Raw genomic sequence first — 21,438 nt, forward strand, 5'->3', positions numbered from 1 at the left:
TTTCTGGCTGCAGGTCCCCAAAGAAAACATCAGTTATCTGGTCCTTCTGATAGGAAAGCAAGATGTCATCTTTTACATTTATTTTTTTTTATGAAGAAAGATAGCATTTCTTAGGATTAAATTTTAAAAGGAATGCCTCCCTCGGGGCTTTATAAGAGCGCACACCTCCTGGTGAAACGGACAAAGTTCTCTACAGCGTTTTGGTAATCAAACCAGGGGTGACGTTTACATGTCTCTCTGTGTCACGAAATAAAAGGAATGCTCCGCAATGACATAGACACACGCTCGAGTGCTTTGTGGGGCACTGATTTCCAAGGGTTGATCCTCCCAGTCCTGCTGTCCTATTCAAAATCAATCATGAAGACAATGCCATTTTCTCAGGCCCCTCAATTTAAATTAGATCTCTCTGTTGGTTTTTTTCCTCATAACACTTAGCATAGTTTGTAATTATGTATTAAACATTTTTTTAAAATGACTATCTTCTTTCATCCGACTGTATTCTCTATGAGGTGAAGAATTATATCTGTTGTGTTCATCATTATACACCCTGTATGCATAGTTCAGTAGCTGGTCAAATGTTGAATTAATAGATAAACAAAGTGCCTCCCAAGGATTTGATATGACTCTAGGCCCAAAATAGTAAACACACATGTACTGAGTACTTACTAATGCTAGGCGGTTTGCATATATTTCTTTTAAACAAACTTTTTATTCCTTTTAAACAAACTTTTCCCCCCCTTTAAACAAACTTTTCTTTATTCCTTCTAAATAAACTTTTTTTTCCTTCTAAACAAACTGTTTAAAAGGAATAAATGGGCCTGTGGGTTATTTATCTGTGTATGCTCCTATGGATATTTTTGACCATGCCTTTTGGTGCCTTTCTGTTGGGTTCTGTATCTGAGGTGGAATTACTTGGCCATAGGGTTTGCATACGCTCAGCTTCAGTAGATATTGCCCTATCGTTCTCCAAAATAATTAATAAATCAATTTATGCTCCTGCCATCAGTGTGAGAGTTCTACTTGCTCTTCCTCTTTGCACACTTGATATCATCACTTTTTAATTTCAGACACTTGGTATGTCCTCACTGTGATTTATTTTGCATTTACCTAATATCTAACGAGATTGAGTGCCTTTTCATCAGCTTTTTTGATGTCCTCTTTTCTGAAGTGCCTATCATGTCTTTTACTTAATTTTTTTTATTTTTTTATTTTTATTTTTAGAAAGGTGTGTGTGTGTGTGTGTGTGTGTGTGTGTTTTGTTTTGTTTTTCTCATTGACTTACAAGCATTCTTCGTATATTCTGGGTACTAGTCTCGTTTTTTTAATTCTACATAATAACCCTGTGGTTTGTTATTATGATATTTTACACAGGCAGAGAGCTTAAGTTGGGGAAATAACACTCAAAGAACAATTAGTGAGTAGTACCAGCCAGTAAGCATTAATGTATTTATCTGGGCGGTGCAGGCTAGGAATGTGATGTAGTCGTTAAAAGATCAGTGACTTGTGGGAAAAGGTAGGACTTAATCTAGGACTTTAAGGACAGGTATGATTGAGGAAGTAGAGAGGATTTTGAAACACTTTTCAGGGAAGGTGAATCACAAATGCAAACCGTGGAGTTGGAAGTAATAATTCGATGAACACCTTGGCTTTGAATAATTCTTTGCAGTACTTTAGAGTTGGATTCTTCATTAGGGTAAGGGCATGCCTTTTCCATTCACCAGGGCATGTCCAGTGCCCATCAGTGTCTTGCACATAGCAAGTGCTTAATGAATACGTTTAAATGAAATAATTGAGTGAAATTGGTCCCAACAATGTTCCCGCCAACATTGTGAGACAGGATTTAAATGATCAAGGTCAGGGTTAAAAGACAATTAGAAGACTAATCTGATGCCCTCAGTAAGAGTTGTACATTTCTAAATTGTAATTAAAGGGATATTATAGAGAGTCTGATCAAGTTAGACTCAATGTGATATGTAGGAAAGTGGAGTCTGTCACAGAGAGATCTTGAAACGAGAGATGAAACAATGACTTGCAAAATTCTCGAGTGGTTAAATGAAGGAATTGACTGGAAGCAGGGGGACCAGCTAAGAGGCTATGACCATGATATTGGTACTTATTCACTAAACATTTATTGCCATGATAGCATATATCTGATGCTATGCTCCATACTAATGCAGAATAGCAAGACATGTAAGTGGTGAACCTTGCCATCAAGGAGCTTATGGTCTGAGCAGAGAGCTAAGACAAACACACAAATAACTGTAATTCAAGGAAGAAAAAAGGCTTTAAGTAGAAACTATGGAGTTAAGGGAGGAGGCCAACGACTGTTTTGTGGGAGCCATCAGGAAAGGTTAAGGTAGCATTCTATAGCAGCATTGCTGCCTGCCTCTGCCTTCCTGCTCCCTTGGCCCTCACTATCATACTGGGATGATCTCGTGTATTTATTGTTGCACTTGAAGTTTGGGTTTTCCCTCCCTCATTGGCTAAAGAGTACTTATTTGTTTTGTCACTGTTGTCCTAATGCTTCACCCAGCATATGGAATTAGTATGGATTTTTCAATAAAATCTTGGGATGAATGAATGAAGTGGCATTAGAGTTGGATTCCATGGGATAAGCAGGATTTGGACAAAAATCTGTAGAAAGAAGGGAGAGACAATATTTTTAGGTGGAGGGAACTTGAAGTCAGAGGGAGAGTGAAAGCTGGATATAGAAGATGGGTTTAAACAAGAACCTATTGAGATCCTATAGTGAATTTATTATTCATGACCTTTGTTATTTTTAAGGCCCCTGATATATATTGCCAAATTGCTGGCCAAAAGGGATGTTTAGTTTATGTTCAAATATATGTTCTTCTTTTTGCGTGAATTGTCTCATGTCTCTTGCTCATTTAAGAGAATACTTTTTTTTTTTTTTTTTTTTTTTTAGGTAGGAATATTCATTATGTTCATTCATGTTTGTAGGTAGAATGAAAAGACCTGAAAATGTTGAGGGGGAGGAAATGGAGAATATTAGATTCTGGAAGAGGTATGAGTTGAAGTGGAAGAAAATTGAGCCTCAAAAGAAGAATACAATGAGAAATGGGGTATTTTTGGCTTCAGGAAACCCGTGATAACTACTTTATTCCTTTTCTATGTCATTATTAAGTTCTGAGAGCATAATCCTGTAATTATAGTTCTTTTAAGAAAACAGAAATTGCTAAGATTGCTTTGTTTCTGATTAATGTCTTAAAGGCTCAATGGAAAACAAAGGGGGGAAAATGAACCAAGAAAAGGTATTGATCATCAGATTGTTTAATTGTTAATTTTAATACATTGCCCTTAGCAAGCCATGTGGATAAACATTTTGTAGACCTAGTGGATAGTTGATTATAAGATCTTCTTGTGGAATCAAGCATACTTTAGATTTGTATTCTCTTTCCTCTTTATAATTATTCTGATTGCTTATTTGAGCCAAAAACTATGAAAAGGCTGGGTAAGGTGTGGGATTTAATAAAAGTTTGTTGAGTGAATGAATGAATGAATGAATATGTAGCATAGATTTAGTTGCAACTGGACATTAGTAAAGAAAGTCATAAATCTATTTTAATTGGGTGCTAGATATCACAATTATTTTAAGTTATGGAGATATCTGAGATTATTTTGAGGGATAACATTTCAGAATAAACTTAAAATCTGTGTGAAAAGTATCACGAAACAGAATTATCTACCACTATGAATTAATGATATTTTACGATGGTAAGATAATATTGTAGAGTCACATCTGTCCTATTGCCACATTATAAAAAGCCAATTAGTCAGCTAAAGAAATTGGCACCTGTTAAAATGTGAAGAGGATTTTTCCATTTTTAGTGATAGGTAAGTTGTGATAAATTATCTCTTGACAAAGTTCATTTTAACACCTGGCAATAGCATCCTATGATAGGCTGTTTGTTCAGTGTGACATTTCTTTGGTAGTAGCTCTGTCTGCTGAATACTTTATTATTTGCTCTTGTGAAAACTTAGGAAGGAAATTTAAAGGATTATTCATCTGCATCTGAGTGTGTACATGTCCAGAAGGAAGAAGTTCGGGGCATGTTGAGTCCTGGGACAATGATAAGGATTCGTTCCTCTCTCAGAGAGTGGCCTTGCTTATCTTCCAAGACCTGGGGAGCTGATGTTTGTTATGCTTCAGCAAAATCCTATCCAGGCAGAAGCTTCCTGGTGTACTATTGCAATGCTTGGCTGTCGTTGGAAAAGACAGGAAAATCTGAGATCTCATTGCTGAGCTGGTGATGGCAGAGGCTTATTCCCTGGCTGTCTAAGCGTGGTTTTGATGCTCCTCGTTGGTTCTGCCTGTTTGCTGCAGGATCTCCTGCAGGTACTTGTACAGTGGACTGGAATAGACTGCACTGCTCCCTGCTGAATAGGACTCTTCGTTCCTCCGAGTCCTCTCTTCAAGGCCTGCCTCAGGGACTGAAGAATTGTGTCCCTTCTTGGCTGGAGTTTGTTCTCCTGCCAGCTCTTGGAAGCTTTTATCCTCTTCCTCTAAGGTGAGAAGTTTCTTGGTTTCGAGGTGTGTCTGGGACTCTGGGGGCTCACTGGGCTCCACAGCTGGACCTGGGCCTTTAGTCCCCGAGCCCTGAATCTTGTGCTCTTTGCCTTCGGGCGGTTCCTGTTCCTTGGTGAGCTGCTCATCCTCTCCTCCGACTGCCGCCTGAATTCTGTTTTCCTCACCCAGTGCCAACTGTGTCTGGGTGTCTGGGTTATCATTGGGACTTCCTTGCACAGACGCTTCGTGTGAGTCTGCTTGACTCTGGGAATCCCCTTGCATAGGCGGGTCCCTTGTCTCTGAGCTGCTGTCAGCATCCTCCGGAGCCAGGCTGTTGGGGGTTTCAGAAGACCCTTTATCCTTCTGTGTGACTGTTGGCTCCTGATCTTCCCCCTGGAAACCAACCTCCTCCTTGACAAGCTTGTCTTGAGTCTTGGTGACCCTCTTATTTTCTCCTCCAGACCTGTTCTCACGCGGTGACGACTCCCACATTCTTTCTCCTGCTCCTGGTATCCCTTCTGCTGCAGGGACATTTTTGTTGCTCACAAGTGCTTCTGCTGTCCCTTCCTCTGCCTCTCTTGCCTCTTCTCCTGGGGTGACTGCTTCTTCAATTTCAGGATGATTCTGACCTCCTCCTTCTGAGCTTAACTCTTGTGTCTTAGAACCTTTTCTGGCATCCCTTTCTTTTGCTGATTCCTGGAGTTTCCATCCTGGATACTTGCCACCCTGTGCTTCCTCTTCCAGGGCTGGTGGCTGAGACTTCCTTTCGCTTTCTTCCCTCCCTACGATTTCCTGGGCCGCAGAGTCTCTCCCCTCTTTCCTTTCAGTTCTCACATCAGGTGTTCCTGAAACACGTCTGCTGTCATTGTGGACTGACAAGTTGCTTGTTTCCTGTTCTTTTTCTTGTGCTGGGGGTTCTTGGGTCTCAAGTGTTCTGCCGTCACCCTCTGGCTCAGCTGCATTCTTGGTTTCCGGGGGTGTCCTGTCAGCATTGTTTCCTGGTTCTTGAGTCTCGGCTGTTCTACCATCATCCTTGGAATCAGTTTGGTCTGGCAGGTCTACGCCTTCTGAACTCGGTTTATCTTTTCCTTGTGGTGGCTGTTCTTGTGCCTTAAAGGGTTCCTTCACAACCTCTCCTGCTGCAACTCTCTGATCTTCAGGGGGTCTCTGTGTTGTTTCTTCTGGGGGAGAACTTTGGGTTCCCAAGTTCCCTTTCTGTTCTCCAATCTGACCCCTTGTCTTAGTGCTACTTTGCTCCCTTGCTGGTTGATCTTCTTCCTTGGGAGTCTCCTTATCCTGTCCCTCCTCCCCCTTTGTGGGTCTGCCCTTCTGCTCCGATCTTGCTGTTGGCTTATTTGTCTCATTTTCAGCCCCTTTGTCTCCTGTTGATGCTACTCCTTGGGTCACTTCCTGACTCTGTCCATCTTCCAGGTGTTGGTTCTTCAGTTCATTGTGCCCAGAGGCTTCTCCTGGCAGTTTGTGAGTCTCGGTGTCTCCCTGTGGTTCCACCCTGTTGTAGCCTCTTTCCCCAGGGCTGAGCTGAGCTGATGACACCATTCCCAAAGGAAGCTCTAATTTATCTTGAGTCGGTGGAGTTCCCTCTGTGGGCTGGCCAGTTCTGCTGGTTGCCTGGAGATTCATATCATCTGGCTTCTCCTCTGGTGTAGACCCTTGTCTTGGTTCTGAATTTAATAATGATTGTGTGTCAAGATAATGGAGGTTTAACAAGTTGCAGATTGTAAGAACAAATTCGTCAAAACTGATGGTGCCATCACTGTCAATAGTCAGAAGATTCAAGTTTCTTTCTACAGCATGAATGACACGTGGCTGCATGAAAACACAGTGAGAAATCAGCCTATTTACAAGAAGTCAAGTGTGTTGAGTGCCTATATGTTTCCCAAGAATACTCATTTTTTTTAGCCCTATTCTTCAGGCACTTGTGAGACTTCCCAAAATAGGAAGATTTAAAAAAATATATATATATTTTATTGATTTTTTTTTACAGAGAGGAAGAGAGCGGGATAGAGAGTTAGAAACATTGATGAGAGAGAAACATTGATCAGCTGCCTCCTGCATCTCCTCCCTTCCCCCACCACTGGGGATGTGCCTGCAACCAAGGTACATGCCCTTGACAGGAATCAAACCTGGGATCCTTGAGTCTGCAGGCCGACACTCTATCCACTGAGCCAAACCAGTTAGGGCTAGTAAGAATTTTTTTTTATTCTGGATGCCATTTTATTTTATTTTATGAGAGTGCAAAGGAGCATTTACATCACTTATGAGTTGCATTTAGATATGTACTAGTTCACGATTCCTCTCAAAAGCTTCGTTTTGAGCTAAGGAATATTGGCTAAGCAATTGCACAGAGTGGGGAGCTGAGAATGAAAAAAGTTGTTCAACAGCAGTGAGTGCTGAGAGCTGGTAGCCAGGTGTAAAACAGGCAGGGATCACTGATGCCCGTCCTGCTTGGGTTATGGAGAAAGGACAGATGGAGGATTTGTGAGCACCATACCTGAAGAGCGTCCCCAAACTCTCCCTGGATGAGCCTTTTCAGCTCTCTGCAGGTCAACGTCGCCTCACCACCGTCTTCCCGGGCATATTTGTGGAAGGTCTCGATTACACGGAGGACATCTCTCAGGAGCCGAGGCATCTTGACAAACTCAGGAGACTCTGAGGAAGGACAAACAAACTTGATCTTCTACGATGGGTCCTTCAGGAAGGAGATAACAAGATCGTCGTTCTTTCTGACTCTGTCCCAGCTTCACTGCCATTACCTGCTCTCTTCTGCGTTTTAAAATACTGTATTTGAACTTCAGGGGGTGATTTAGTTTTGTACCAGGTAATGTGGTGAAATCAGACCTAGCACAGGTAAATGTTAGAAGAGATAGTTCACCCTATCCTTCGGAAAACAGCAACGCTCATAGGTTCAGAGAAGGCTTTATTGCAAAAGGAGGGTGGAAAGAGAACTCAAATGTAAGTGCTAAAATACACAGATAAAACCAACAAAGTGAGACCAATCCTTCCAGCCTCACCTAACAGTGCCCACCTGTTTTCCTCCCACCTTGACTCAGTCTAACTCCTCTGCTTACAGAAGTGTAACTTTTGAAGTTAGGAAAGTTTGTAGAGAAAAGAGAAGTAAATCAACTGCTATGTTTGAAGCCAAAGCAACTTTTATTATTATTATTATTATTATTATTATTATTATTATTAATTTTTAACCAAGAAGACATGGCTCAGGGGCTCAGGGAACTTACTGGTAAAATAGTCCTGACTTTCCCCTCTCCCTCCATCAATACCCATCATTTCAATAACTCTGCATTTTTATTTTAATATAGGTCTGAGTTCTATGTCTTGTTAAATAATATTCATGCCTATGTCATACAAACAGTTTGTATTTAAAAAATACATATTTTATTGAATTTTTACAGAGAGGAAGGGAGAGGGATAGTCAGAAATATCTATCAGCTGCCTCCTGCACACCCCCTACTGGGGATGTGCCCACAACCAAGGTACATGCCCTTGATTGGAATCGAACCTGGTACCCTTCAATCCGCAGGCTGACGTTCTATCCACTGAGCCAAACCAGTTATGGCAAGTTTGTATTTTTTATTTTTTAATATATTTTATTGATTTTCCACAGAGAGGAATGAAGAGGGATAGAGAGCTTAGAAACGTCCATGAGAGAGAAACATCGACCAGCCGCCTCCTGCACAATCCCCACAGGGGATGTGCCCGCAACCGATGTACATGCCCTTGACCAGAATCAAACCTGGGACCCTCCAGTCCACAGTCCGACGCTCTATCCACTGAGCCAAACTGGTTTCTGCGCAAGTTTATATTTTTTAAAACAGAAAATTATCAAAGAAGTTCTGGAAGCAAGTGATGCATTTGGGTGGCTGGACCCCCTTCCTCCCCTCTGCCCTCCCCCCCCCCCGCCCCCCATTCAGTATCATCAATAATGTTTCTTCTGAAATCCTTACATAATTTCACATGGAAGCAAAGCAGTAGCTCAAGAGATACTCATTGAGACTTACCTTGTTCAGGAGTGAGAACAAGTGGGATGCCGGTCAGCTGGTTGTGAGCTGATAGCAGGCACTGAAACCTTTTATTGAGTCTCTAATTGCACAGTTTGGAAGGAGACATCCTCTGGGTCTCATGCCCTGATTCATCATCACACTGACTCTGTTTTTCTGCTGCCAGCTTGTCTTACTTTTATTTCCTTTTTTAGGCAAATTCAGTTCAATCTTGATTTCAGACTCATCCAGGGGAAGGGAAGAAGGTATCTTGGTTCACTATTGACTTTTTGAGGTATCTTTGGGGTGATGATTTTTTTTTTTTAACCTAAGGACACAATTACATTTCTGTTGGACAAATCATAGGCTGGTAGGAGCCTCAGAAGTCATCTGATTGGTCATTCTACTCAGGATAGATTTAATTGGACCCAGCCCAGAAAGATGGGTGTCAATCATGTGTTTAAAAATAGAGGCCCCTTTTAGCCATGTGACAGAAGTGGAGATACCAGTTGATTCAGGTGTTTTAATGCTCTGCTCTCTGTGCTTACAGGCAGAGTTGGGGGTTGGGGGGAATCTCAGCTGGGTTGTGCAGCACTTTGCTTACCTTAGATGTGCTATTTAAAAAATGTGATCAGTCAAAACCAGTTTGGCTCAGTGGATAGAGCGTCAGTCTGTGGACTGAAAGGTCCCAGGTTCGATTCTGGTCAAGGGCATGTACCTCGGTTGCGGGCACATCCCTAGAAGGGGGTGTGCAAGAGGCAGCTGATTGATGATTCTCTCTCATCGATGTTTCTAACTCTCTATCCCTCTCTCTTCCTCTTTGTAAAAAATCAATAAAATATATATTTTTAAAAATGTGACCAATATCTGCTCTTTAAAGGCAGTTTTATAATCTAAGGAGCATCTATTTAACTGTGTTCTTACTGTAAAGGGGAAAGGGAGACAGAAACTTTTAAGCTGAGGACAGGTAGGAGTAAAGCCCCGGATGCTGAACTGGCAAATGTTTATATTTCCTCCTAGAACTGGGTTCCTCTTAGAAGAGAATATATAACTAACATGAGAATTAGAATTTGTTTCTGTTTTAGATATTTAAAGAGAGAATAGAGTATGATTTAAAACATTCGTGCCAGTTTTTAAGAAATAGATCCATGAAAACAAGTGTAAAAGATAAACCAAGATAATGGAAGGGTGAGGTTGGAGGTGATTTATTATGTGAGAAATCTGAGACTAAGGAAAGCATTGATATTGATCAGAATCATTTTATCTTGTGGATAATCAAGGCAAGTATATAAGGAAACTGAATGTTGGGGGAGGGGATCTACATTAACAGTTTCTGTCTAGAAATAAAATTTTTCAGCATGCCCCTAAAACAGGGGTGGGGAACCTTTTTCCTGCCAAGGGCCATTGAATATTTAGAACATCATTGGCTTATTATAATTCACTTAATATAAGATTATGTTGCTATGAAAAAAGCTCCTAGGTTTATTGAATTTCAAGTCCTGGCAGCGGTGCCTTTGCAGGGCCAGACCAAGTGATTTCCTTTGGGGCCTAATATAGCCTGAGGCCAGATGTTTCCCACCCGTGCCCTAAAACGAAGAAGCTCCTGAGAATTGAGATTGGCATATAAAAATCATTTTAATTCTTATCAGTCCACATCCCCTGAGAACCAACTATTTCTCACTCACGGTACCAACTACTGGGATGTTTAAAGTTGAGTAAGTTATGTCTCCCTGCCCTGGCACTCACAGGCCAATCTCTTGAGAAATGATTGAAGGAAACTAAGTATGTTCAAGGCTGACTTAAAAAGAAAGACTCAGTGGTTGAGTGTTGATGTATGAACCAGGAGGTCAGGGTTCGGTTCCCGGTCAAGGCATAGGCCCGGGTTGTGGGCTCCATCTCCAGTGTGACCAGTGCAGGAGGCAGGTGATCAACGATTCTCTCTCATCATTGATATTTCTATCTCTCTATCCCTCTCCCTTCCTCTCTGAAATATATTTAAAGAAAAGAAAGACTATCAGCGATGAGAGAGAATCATTGAACGGCTGCCTTCTGCATGGCCCACATTAAGGACTGAGCCTGCAACCTGGGGATGTACCCTGACTGGGAATCGAACCATGAGCTCCAGGTTCATAGGTAGATGCTGAACCACTGTGCCATGCCAGCCGGGCCTCGCAGGGATTATTGTAATATCCTGCTAATGCTTTCCTTTTAACCCTCTCCAGCCCACCATCCACATTGCAGCCAGGGTGATCCTTATAAACTATCAATTCGGTTAATTACTCCTCTGTTTAAAATGACAAGAATTTCTTGTGGTAGGGGGGACCAGAGTTTAAAAGGTGGATTGTCTCTAGAAAGTGGAGGGCCTTAAATTCCAAACTGAAGATTTTAGACTTTATCTTGCAGAAAATACAACAATTGTTTTTTAAAAGAGGAGTAATGACAAGTAGAAATCAGACTTGAAAAAAGTTTTTGTAATTTGAGTGCCTGCCATGGATGCCTGGAGGGTTCAGAAAATAATACCCATTCAGAAGTCTACTTTTGTTTTGTTACAGATTATTGCATGTGACTGTCAGCTTTTACTAACAAGGAAAACACGTGCTTATTACTTAGTACACAGATTATAATCTTCAGAAGATTACAGCCCAGTACACTTGCTAAACAAACATAATTACTATGACTGAATGAAAATATTAGCCATGTGTAATTAATGTAGAGATGGGTTCATACTTAACTAGTGGCTCAGATTTCCAGTTCAAGTGAAACTAAGTTCCAGGACTTTGCTTCTCCCCCCCCCCCCCCCCCCCCCCCCAGAAAAGAAATGAGAGTAATTAAGTGCATATGCGAAGTTCACAGATCTGGGCAATGATCTTTGAAAGTACTAGGGTCACAGAAAATGGAGTAGGTAGGGATCTTATCCTTTAATGAATAAACCTGGGATGATAGGCATTTTGAAGAGAAATTTGGGAGACAAATTGAGAGAAGTTCAGGTCTGATTGGCTAGAAAAGAAAGATCTTTGAAACTGGAACTAGGCTCCGAAGCTTCAGTAGTTAACTTTCCCCGTTTTTGGTAGAGCTGGGCTGAGGGATTATTTTGAATTGCTTTGAGAGCTTCAATTGGACAAGCTGAATGTTAGAATTAAAGTAATTATTTTTCAGTCCTGGGAATAGCCTTGGTGATAGCTATTCTAGACTCACAGTTGGACATATGAAACAATGGAGCTTAAATAGCTTGCACAAGGATACACAGATAGTCAAGTGAAGGAATAGGCCAGAATGTCTACTTCACCACTGTACGCATATTGCCTAGAATGTCTGACACAGAGCAGGAGCTCAATAAATATTTATTAAATGAATAAATAATCTCCAGGCTTCTTATTACTTGTAGTATTATTTCCACTGCATCATAGAGAAACTACGACAGATTTAATAATAAATAAATAAATAAATAAACAAAGAAAGAAAGAAAGAAAGAAAGAAAAGAAAAAGGGGGTCTTTGGGCAACCGGGACAGGCCTGCACAATGTCAGAGGATAAAGGTGATTACAATACAGATAGATTTTTCTAGCTAAAGAACGTCCCCTTTCATGATGTATTAGTTTGCTAGGGCTATCATAACAGCCACAGAATGGGTTGCTTAGCCAATAGGAACTTGTTTTCTCACAATTCTAGAGCCTATAAATCTAAGATCAAGGGGTTGGTAAGGTTGGTTTTTTTTTTTTTTTTTTTTTTTTATGCTGAAGGTTATGAGGGAAGGATCTATTACAGGCTTCTGTCCTTAGCTTCTAGATGGCCGTCTTCTTCTTGTGTCTTCACATCATCTTCCCTTTATTATGTGGGTCCGAATTTCCATTCATTTTGGACTAAGGCCCACCTAATGATCTCAGTTCAAGAAAATATTTATCTAAATACTGCACCTCATATTTTCTAAAGTACTGGGGGTTAAAACTTCAACATATAAACTTTTAGTGGGGGGACATAATTCAGCCCAGAACACATAGAGACCAGCTTTGCTATCACAGAGCATTTTAAACCCTCAACCCGATTCTTTAGCAGCAGCCAAGGTAATGTTAATCGAGCTCCCAGTTTATATTTAAGCAGTCAATTGCCCAACAGCCTCAAGCTTCTGCCCATGTGTGTATATTAACTATGTGAAGCAGGACGGATAGCCTGCCAGATTGCTAAAAGAAGAGCCATAGGGCATGGGCTGGCTGGCCCATTTTTTTTTTAAATGAGGTTATTATAACTGATGAAACAATACTTTCTTCTTTGAAAATGGCTCTTTCCTCATCTTGTAAAATTCTGTAAGACATCGGTAGGGCGTTGATTGTTTTTATCAGAGTTATTATTGTTGAACTGTAGTGTAGATGATGAGTGCATATTTCAGGAGTTTCCTGGGGCTCTGAAATAAATGCCTGTTGAATGGATCTTGGAGAAAGCCAGTGAGGCTCTTCCATGGTTTCTAGGAAGATCCTTAAGTAAAGAACATACACTGATCTTAGGGAGAAAATAGTTTTGTAGTTAGAAATCATTTGAAATAGGTGATATTCCATGGTAGTGTGTCAGGGGATTTCCAGGTTCTGTCTTTGGTGGGCGTCTGCTATTTGTGTTCAAGTGAGGGAGAGGCTGGTGCTCCTTGCAGAAAATGCCATCTTACTCCATCAGAATGATACTCAGCAGCAGAGCTTTCTTGTCTCCACATCCGACAAAGATGATGAGTATCTATAATATAGGACGTCTTCTCATCCATGACCCTCACAATTAGAAATACTATCCTGGATCAGGGCCTCCTTTGGACTTATTCCTGGTATCAAGGCTTGAATACTAAATATAGACTCCAGCAGATGGCACAGGAACATTAGATAATAATCTGATATTTTTGGCACTATTAAACACATTCTGACTGTCACTTAAGAGATGGGGCTGCTTAAACCAACAGCTCATCTACAATTTCTATAATGCTGAGCTAAACTTTCAGGCCATTTCCTACTATCAGCTCATTAGACATCAAAGACAAAGAAGCTGCTGCATTCTTGAATGGAAATATTAACAAACATTGGGAGTACCATTATTTGCCATGAACAGTGAAAAAACAAAACAAAACAAAACAAAACAATCGGTGTGGCTCAGTGGATAGAGCATCGGCCTTTGGACTGAAAGGTCCCAGGTTCGATTCCGGTCAAGGGCATATACCTTGGTTGCAGGCACATCTCCATTGTGGGGTGTGCAGGAGGCAGATGATCAATATTTCTCTCTCATCTCTGTTTCTAACTATCTCTCTCCCTTCCTCTCTGTAAAAAGCCAATAAAATATATTAAAAAACAAACAAACAAAAAAACAACCAAGCACAGAAAGCTGTGAGGTCATGAATAAAAACACTTGGGCAGAGAATCCTAGCTTTGGGAGCTGGGGGAGGGGGAGCGGAGGGGGCACGCTAACAGGGAAAATTGGTTGGGGAAAACAAAGATTGTGTGTTTTCTTTTCTTTTCTTTTTAAAATTTAGACATAATCATAACCAAATACCCTTAAGTGAATGGCAAATTTTTTCAGTTCCTAGGCCACTAGATACTGAGCTATGATTTGATGCATAATTAAAACAGACAAAAATAATTGTTTGCTAAACATTTATTATTAATTTTTAATACAGTCCAATTATTTCAACAAGAATGTCTCCAAGGCAGTATTAGTAGGCTTCAAAGGATTGTGGGCTGATGGGTCTTCTTTAGGACCTGTAGGAACTTGCCCCTCTGTTTACAAAGTTTTCCCTTCCCTTCTCCCATAATGCTCTCTTATTGGCCCTAGAGCAAGATAGATGTCTACAGGACCCTAAGCATGTTTCCTCTCAGGTAAAATTAATAAAGGTAGTAATATTCTGAAATTTACCAAAGATTGGGGAAGAGAACTGAGCATTATAGACTGCAGCAAACACAGTTTTAAAATTTGAGTTCTGGAGTTGTTGAGAAACACCTTACTTTGCTTTATGAGATTTAAGTATTTATGGAGTCAGGTGTAAAAAAAAAAAAAAAAAAAAAAAAAAAAAAAAGAAACCAGTTCAAACTCTAAGTTTTAAAGCTAAATGTTATTCTTAATAGAAATTTCTTCCAATTATGGACTTCAAACTTTCACAGGGAGTTTTCCTGTGCAAGTCAGTTTCTGTAGAAGTCAGTTTCCCTACAGTAAAAATCCAGCCCCCTTTCACAATCTATGCCAATTATGCCAAAAAGATGAGAGGTTATGTGGAGGTAAATATAAATGTAATTTAGGCCCAAGAAGAAATACCAACTTGAACACTAAAAACATCTTAATTCTCCACCAGATAGGTCAACCATTTAAAAAACAGACCTGATTCTTTTGACTCTCCCATCTGATTATTCTTGTTACTTCTGAAAGCAGCAAATGAACGTGTTCCCCAAACAAAACTCCTTAAACACATTAAATGACTTGTTTTTTTTTTTTAAATGCACACCACATCTGCACCAAAGAGCAAAGACAGCCTGCAGTAAAGAACTACTTGAGGAAGACTAAAAGAAGTACAAAGTCCATGACATGAGTCTAGTTTAAGACTTTGGAAAAAAAAAAGACATTCTAACATAACAGTTTCCCCACAACCAAAAACATTTGAATCATCTGGGACCCAGTGTTTCCCATTTTCCTTTGCGGAAGCTTTGGAGGCGGCAGCATTTCTTAAGGACGGTATTGGGACCTCTGCTCTTGGATGTACTCATAGAGGGGGCTGGAGCGCACCGGGGCACGGGCAAACGGACGCTTGCCGGACTCCAAAAGCTGCTGCCGGCCCTGATCCTTTCCCTCCCAGCCGCGGCCGCGCCTCTGCGCCTCCTCCAGCTGGCGGAGCTGCTCTTCCTCCCGGATCTTCCTCTCCCGTTCCTGCCGGCGCCTCAGCTCCTGCTCTTCCCGCAGCTGCTGCTCTTCTTGGCGGCGCAGCAGCTGCTCTTCCCGCTCCTGGAGGAGCTGTGGATCTTCGCGGAACTTTCTGTCGCGGTCCCGGCGAAGCTGCTCCTGGACCTCCCGGCGGCGCAGCTGCTGTTCCTCCGCTCGGAGCTTCCTGTCGCGCTCCTGGCGCAGCTCTTGTTCGAGCTCCTGGCGGCGCCGCTGCTGTTCCTCCCGTTCCCGGAGGAGCTGTTCCTCCGCTCGGAGCTTTCTGTCGCGCTCCTGGCGGCGCAGCTGCTGTTCCTCCCGGCGAAGCTCTTGCTCGAGCTCTTGGCGGCGCAGCTGCTGTTCCTCCGGTTCCTGGAGGAGCTGTTCCTCCGCTCGGAGCTTTCTGTCGCGCTCCTGGCGGCGCAGCTGCTGCTCTTCCCGTTCCAGAAGCTGTTTCTCCTCGCGGAGCTTCCTTTCGCGCTCCTGGCGCAGCTCTTGCTCGAGCTCCTGGCGGCGCAGCTGCTGTTCCTCCCGGTCCTGGAGGAGCTGTTCCTCCGCTCGGAGCTTCCTGTCGCGCTCCTGGCGCAGCTGCTGTTCCTCCCGGTCCTGGAGGAGCTGTTCCTCCGCTCGGAGCTTCCTGTCGCGCTCCTGGCGCAGCTGCTGTTCCTCCCGGTCCTGGAGGAGCTGTTCCTCCGCTCGGAGCTTTCTGTCGCGCTCCTGGCGGCGCAGCTGCCGTTCCTCCTGGCGAAGCTCTTGCTCCAGCTCCTGGCGGCGCAGCTGCTCTTCTTCCCGTTCCCGGACGAGCTGTTTTTCCTCCCGGAGCTTTCTGTCGCGCTCCTGGCGGCGCAGCTGCTGTTCCTCCTCACGGAGCTTTCTGTCTTCTTCCTGAAGGCGTCTTTTCTCCTCTCTTTCCTCCCTCAGGAGCTGCTCTTTCTCTCGCTGCAGCTGCTCCTCCTCCTGGTACCGTCTCTCCTGTTCCTGGCGCCTCTTCTCCCGTTGCAACTTCTCCTCCTCGCGCTGCAGCTGCTCTTCCTCCCTCCGCAGCTGCTCCTCCTCCTGGTACCGTCTCTCCTGTTCCTGGCGTCTCTTCTCCCGTTGCAACTTCTCCTCGCGCTGCAGTTGCTCTTTCTCCCGTTGCAGCTGCTCCTCTTCGCGCTGCAGCTGCTGGCGCAGAGCAGGCTTGGAGTACAGTGTGTGGCGGCGCCTCTGGCTTTCCTCCTCTAGTTGCCACCTCCATTTTTGGTCGCGGAGCAGCTCCTCCTGGCGCCGCTCTTCCTCCAGGAGCTGCTCCTCCTGCTCTAGGAATTGCCGCTCCCGCCTCCGCTCGAATCCCCGTTGGCTCAGGCGCTGCTCCTCCTCCTGCAGTTCCCGCAGCCGCTGCTCGCGCTCCCGCAGCCGCTGCTTGCGCTCCTGCAGCCGCCTCTCCGCCTCCTCCTCCTGCTCCTGGCGGCGCCTCAGCGGCCCCTGCCTGCGCGGCCGCGAGTACACCTTGCTCTGCCGGGCTTCGGCCTCGCTTTCCAGCTGCCGCTGCCACCGCAGGGCGCGGCTCTCGCCCAGCTCGCCGGACTCTTCTTGCAGCTCCTCCTCCTCAGCCAGCTCCTGCTCCCGCCTCCGCTGCTGCTCTCGCCGCTCCTCCTGCTCGCGCCTCAGCTGCTCCAAGAGCGGCTCCTGCTCCCGCCTCAGCTTCTGTTCCAAGCGTGGTTCCTGCTCCCGCTCTCGCCTCAGGAGTTGCTCCCGCCTCTCTTCCTGCTCCCGCCTCAGCTTCTCCAAGCGCGGTTCCTGCTCTCGCCTCAGCTCCTGCTCCCGTTCCCGCCTCAGCTTCTCCAAGCGCGGTTCCTGCTCTCTCCTCAGCTCCTGCTCCCGCCTCAGCTCCTGCTCGCGCCTCTCCTCCTGCTCCCGCCTCAGCTGCTCCAAGAGAGGCTCCTGCTCCTGCTCCTGCTCCCGCATCAGCTGCTGCTCGCGCCTCTCTTCTTGCTCCCGCCTCAGCTTCTCCAAGCGAGGCTCCCGCTCTCTCCTCAGCTCCTGTTCCCGCTCCTGCCTGAGCAGTTGCTCTCGCCTCTCTTCCTGCTCCCGCCTCAGCTTCTCCAGGCGCGGTTCCTGCTCCCGCCTCAGCTCCTGCTCCCGCTCCTGCCTGAGCAGTTGCTCTCGCCTCTCTTCCTGCTCCCGCCTCAGCTTCCGTTCCAAGCGTGGTTCCTGCTCCCGCCTGAGCTCCTGCTCTCGCCTCTCTTCCTGCTCGCGCCTCAGCTGCTCCAAGAGCGGCTCCTGCTCCTGCTCCTGCTCCCGCCTGAGCTCCTGCTCCCGCCTCAGCTTCTCCAGGCGCGGTTCCTGCTCGCGCCTCTCTTCCTGCTCCCGCCTCAGCTGCTCCAAGAGCGGTTCCTGCTCCTGCTCCTGCTTCCGCCTGAGCTCCTGCTCCCGCCTGAGCTTCCGTTCCAGGCGTGGTTCCTGCTCCCGCCTCAGCTGCTGCTCGCGCCTCTCTTCCTGCTCCCGCCTCAGCTCCTGCTCCAGGGGCTCCTGGCGCCCGCGCCTAAGCCTCTGCAGCTGCTCTTCCACCTCCTCCTCCTCCAGGCGCTTCCTTCTCAGCTCCTGCCGTTCCCGCCGGGGTAGCTGCTCCTCTTCCTGGAGCTCGCGCAGTTTCTCCTCAAGGCGCTGGCGCTCTCGCTGCTCCCGCCTTTCTAGCCTTTGCTCTTCTCGGTCGGGAAACTCCTCCTGCGCCAGCCCCTTGCGCTCTTGCAGCTCCTCTTCCTCCTCGAGGAGCGCCTCCTGCTCCCGCCTCTGCAGCCGCTGCTCGCGCCTCTCTAGCTTCTCCCTCGGCTCCTCTTCCTCAGCGAGCTCCCTCTCTTGTTCCTGCCTCTTCTGCCTGCGTTCCTCTTCCTCCTCCCTGTCCCGGGGGTCAAACCTCCTCTGGTCTTCTTGCCTGCGGTCTAGTAACGGGGCCCCTTTCCCCTCACCCGGGGCTTCCTCCTCCAGCCCGGAGGCCTCGGCCAGCGCGTAGTAACAAGCCTGAGCCACTTTGAAAATGAACAGGAGGTACTCGTTGAAATCGACCAGCCCGTTACAGTCGCGGTCCAGAAGTTCCAGGATCAAGTCTACCGTTTCAGGATCATGTGGTCGCTAAAAAAAAAAAAAAAAAAAAGAAAGATGAAGACAATTTTTTTTTAATGTACCATTTACAGTTAGTAAACTTCCTCACACAATATACATTTTACGATGTGCAGACACTCAAAAGGCATAAGAGAGAAGAGAAAAATCCCAGTGTGTATGGTGGAGTTTTGTTGCCCTCATGTAAAATGTGAATACCTCGTTTCATAGCATACACTTGTTGGAAGTGTTTCCATCTTGTAATTTAATGCTGATTAAAAGAATGCAAATTCTCTTTAGCTGGGTGGATAAGAACGAACTCATCCTCAACAGAGAAATACAATGGCTCTTTATGAAGATGTGCAACAGCCATTTCTGTCTGAAATAGCTGGTTCCTTTGACTTGACTTTTATTTTTTGTTTGAAAAGAGAACAAAACATTTACGGTAACACCATTCATTGGTGGACAATATGAATTTATTGAAATTTGCAACTAATTTTAAATTCCTTTCAAGTCTAGTTTGATCTGACATCTTTGGTGATAACCTTCCATGACCACCAGCTCACTCACATTGTCATTGCCATCAAGTACATGAAATAATTGCTAGTAACTTCTTTTGTACTCAGACTATAATGACAGATATCTTCAGGCTCAAAAATGAATGGGAATGGAGTAGAGAGCTATCATGGTGTAAAATGAATATAAAGTCACCATTCCTTGCTCCTGAGAAGGAATTTCATAACCCAAATGAACAGAGAAATGTCCTTTTCTTCATATGTCTTACCCGAAGAATAGCTCCAAATTCCCTTTCAAGGAGGTCCTTCAGGTCTTTCTTGCACAGTGCTGCTCCATCACAATCATGTGAGGCATATTGATTGAAAACTTCAGTGATATCGAAGATGCTTCTCAGAAGTGGAGACATTTTTTCTTCCTTAAGTTCAAGTAAACCTAAAACAATAAAATAGGATCCAGAATTAAACTCTGTTTCTGATCTTTGGGAGGTTTTATCCCCACTGTTTTGGGCAGATCCTTAAGTAATTTGACTTTACAGTAGTAGCTATTTTCAACCTGGACTTTCAAAGCATTTTATTTTTCAATATTGTACAGCCCTTAGAAAAGGGAAGAGAGATCCCGAGAAACGTCAAGCCTGGGAATTATCTGCAGACTGTCCTGTAGTCAGCTTTCAGATTGTTCACACAAGCTGAATGAATTATCCATCTCTTCCTCCTCCCTAATAAATTTCAGATCAGCCAGTGTAGAGAATAACGTAGAAACTCATAGTCTCTGCCTCTAAAAGGGTAGGTAAAAGCCAAAAGGTGAAGGAAAATCTGAAAGTATCTTATAGTGACTAGAAGCCACACACACCTAGGTGTGGAGCAAAACATTTAGTGGCAACTAGAACATTAAAAAGGGAATATGGATTATTTCCCAACATTATAGCCCATAAAAGATCTAGGAATATAATTCATAAATCAGCAGTTCTAAGATTAAGCACTACTTTCTCCGTAGTGAAAGGTGGCATTGTAACATTCAGATAAACCAATGCAGAAAACAAAGAGTACATTTTATCTGCTTTAACTAAGATATATCACAGATATTCAATTATTGAAAGCTCTGAGAGGTACTTTCTGATTGGCTACCAGGGTCAATGAGTCAAATTGAACCTGGACAAATTTGAATAACATTGGTTTTATTGTTAGCTTTTGTTAAACCCAAATAAACCATTTGAGTCTCGGCATTATAAAAAATGGAACTTTGCCAAAACCGGTTTGGCTCAGTGGATAGAGCGTCGGCTTGGGGACTGAAGGGTCCTGGGTTTGATTCCGGTCAAGGGCATGTGCCTTGGTTGCGGGCACATCCCCGGTAGGGGGTGTGCAGGCAGCTGATCGATGACTCTCTCTCATCGATGTTTCTAGCTCTCTATCTCTCTCCCTTCCTCTCTGTAAGAAATCAATAAAAATATATTTAAAAAAAATGGAACTTAGCCAGAGCAGATATCCATGTTAAAAAGAATACATGGGAAGTTTCACTGACTGGGTGAGTATAGTGGTTCATCTAGCTGGCTTTTTTAATTACCAATCAACTTGAAATACTGCAGATACCATAAGTATATATGAAGATGGCCCATATTGGGTAGAACCAATAAAAAAAGAGAACCAAGTGTTGGTAAACTTTGGAGACAGCAGTTTTTAGAAAGATGAACCCCATCAGAGTCACACATAACTATCTTCCAACCCCTGACATGTGAACATTCTTATAGAGTTCAGAGTCTTGAGAGGAGACCATGTCTCTATTTGAATAATGGCTCCAACCATAAGAAGATGGCCTGGAGTTAGACATCTCTGTAAGATACTGATGTCTCTGACACTATAGACAACCCCCATTCCTTTCCCCCTGACCCAACATCTACAACAACTGGAAAATGAAGAAACATACAGAAGAACATGATCCCATTGAATGGGACTTACCCACTTCACCAGAGAGAGAAGTTGAGTGCTCGCTGACACCACTGGCAAGTGTACTGGGCAGCTGGTAGCCGGGTCTTTTATAGGGGTTCTAATTGTGCCCTGCAGACCTACTTGGGAAGGAGACACCCACTCTGTGGGATGGCCTGATTCATTCCTAACCAAGCCCAGCTCCACCTCTGTCTCCACAAATGGTTTGTTTATCTCACTATTTGCTCAAGTACCTATTTGGCATGAGGTTCACAGACCTTGCCTCCTGACAGGGTACTGGCCCCACCTAACATAAAAGGATAGAATATTTGACAAAATCTCTAATTTTTTAAATGGTTAAAGTGAAATAAAACAATAAAACAAACATCAATGTTCAGAACCTTAATTAATTATGATTTTATTTCAAAGTAGTGACTTCTAAGCCATTTACTATATAAAAAAAAATCTAATGTATAGGCTGGGATCAAACAGAAATCTTGACATGAACTAGT

The 21,438-nt window shown here is 44.1% G+C and overlaps 2 protein-coding genes across 2 annotated transcripts; both read right to left on the reverse strand.

Moving 5' to 3' along the window:
* Window positions 1–3,217: 3,217 nt before the first annotated feature.
* On the reverse strand, window positions 3,218–8,743 carry TCHHL1 (trichohyalin like 1). The gene is made up of 3 exons (XM_036452985.2): window positions 8,563–8,743; window positions 7,041–7,198; window positions 3,218–6,355 (listed from the first exon to the last, which is right to left on the reverse strand). Exons 2-3 carry the CDS (start codon window positions 7,176–7,178, stop codon window positions 4,298–4,300), a joined length of 2,196 nt encoding a protein of 731 aa, XP_036308878.1. The 5' UTR covers window positions 7,179–7,198; window positions 8,563–8,743; the 3' UTR covers window positions 3,218–4,297.
* A 5,931-nt stretch (window positions 8,744–14,674) lies between these two features.
* On the reverse strand, window positions 14,675–21,005 carry TCHH (trichohyalin). Its single transcript, XM_045586693.1, has 6 exons — window positions 20,960–21,005; window positions 19,276–19,439; window positions 17,470–18,524; window positions 16,551–17,295; window positions 15,893–16,334; window positions 14,675–15,847 (listed from the first exon to the last, which is right to left on the reverse strand). Exons 2-6 carry the CDS (start codon window positions 19,411–19,413, stop codon window positions 15,222–15,224), a joined length of 3,006 nt encoding a protein of 1,001 aa, XP_045442649.1. The 5' UTR covers window positions 19,414–19,439; window positions 20,960–21,005; the 3' UTR covers window positions 14,675–15,221.
* Between the last annotated feature and the right edge of the window lie 433 nt (window positions 21,006–21,438).

The sequence above is a fragment of the Pipistrellus kuhlii genome, unplaced genomic scaffold (genome assembly GCF_014108245.1).
Source record: "Pipistrellus kuhlii isolate mPipKuh1 unplaced genomic scaffold, mPipKuh1.p scaffold_m20_p_24, whole genome shotgun sequence".
Lineage (NCBI taxonomy): Eukaryota > Metazoa > Chordata > Mammalia > Chiroptera > Vespertilionidae > Pipistrellus > Pipistrellus kuhlii.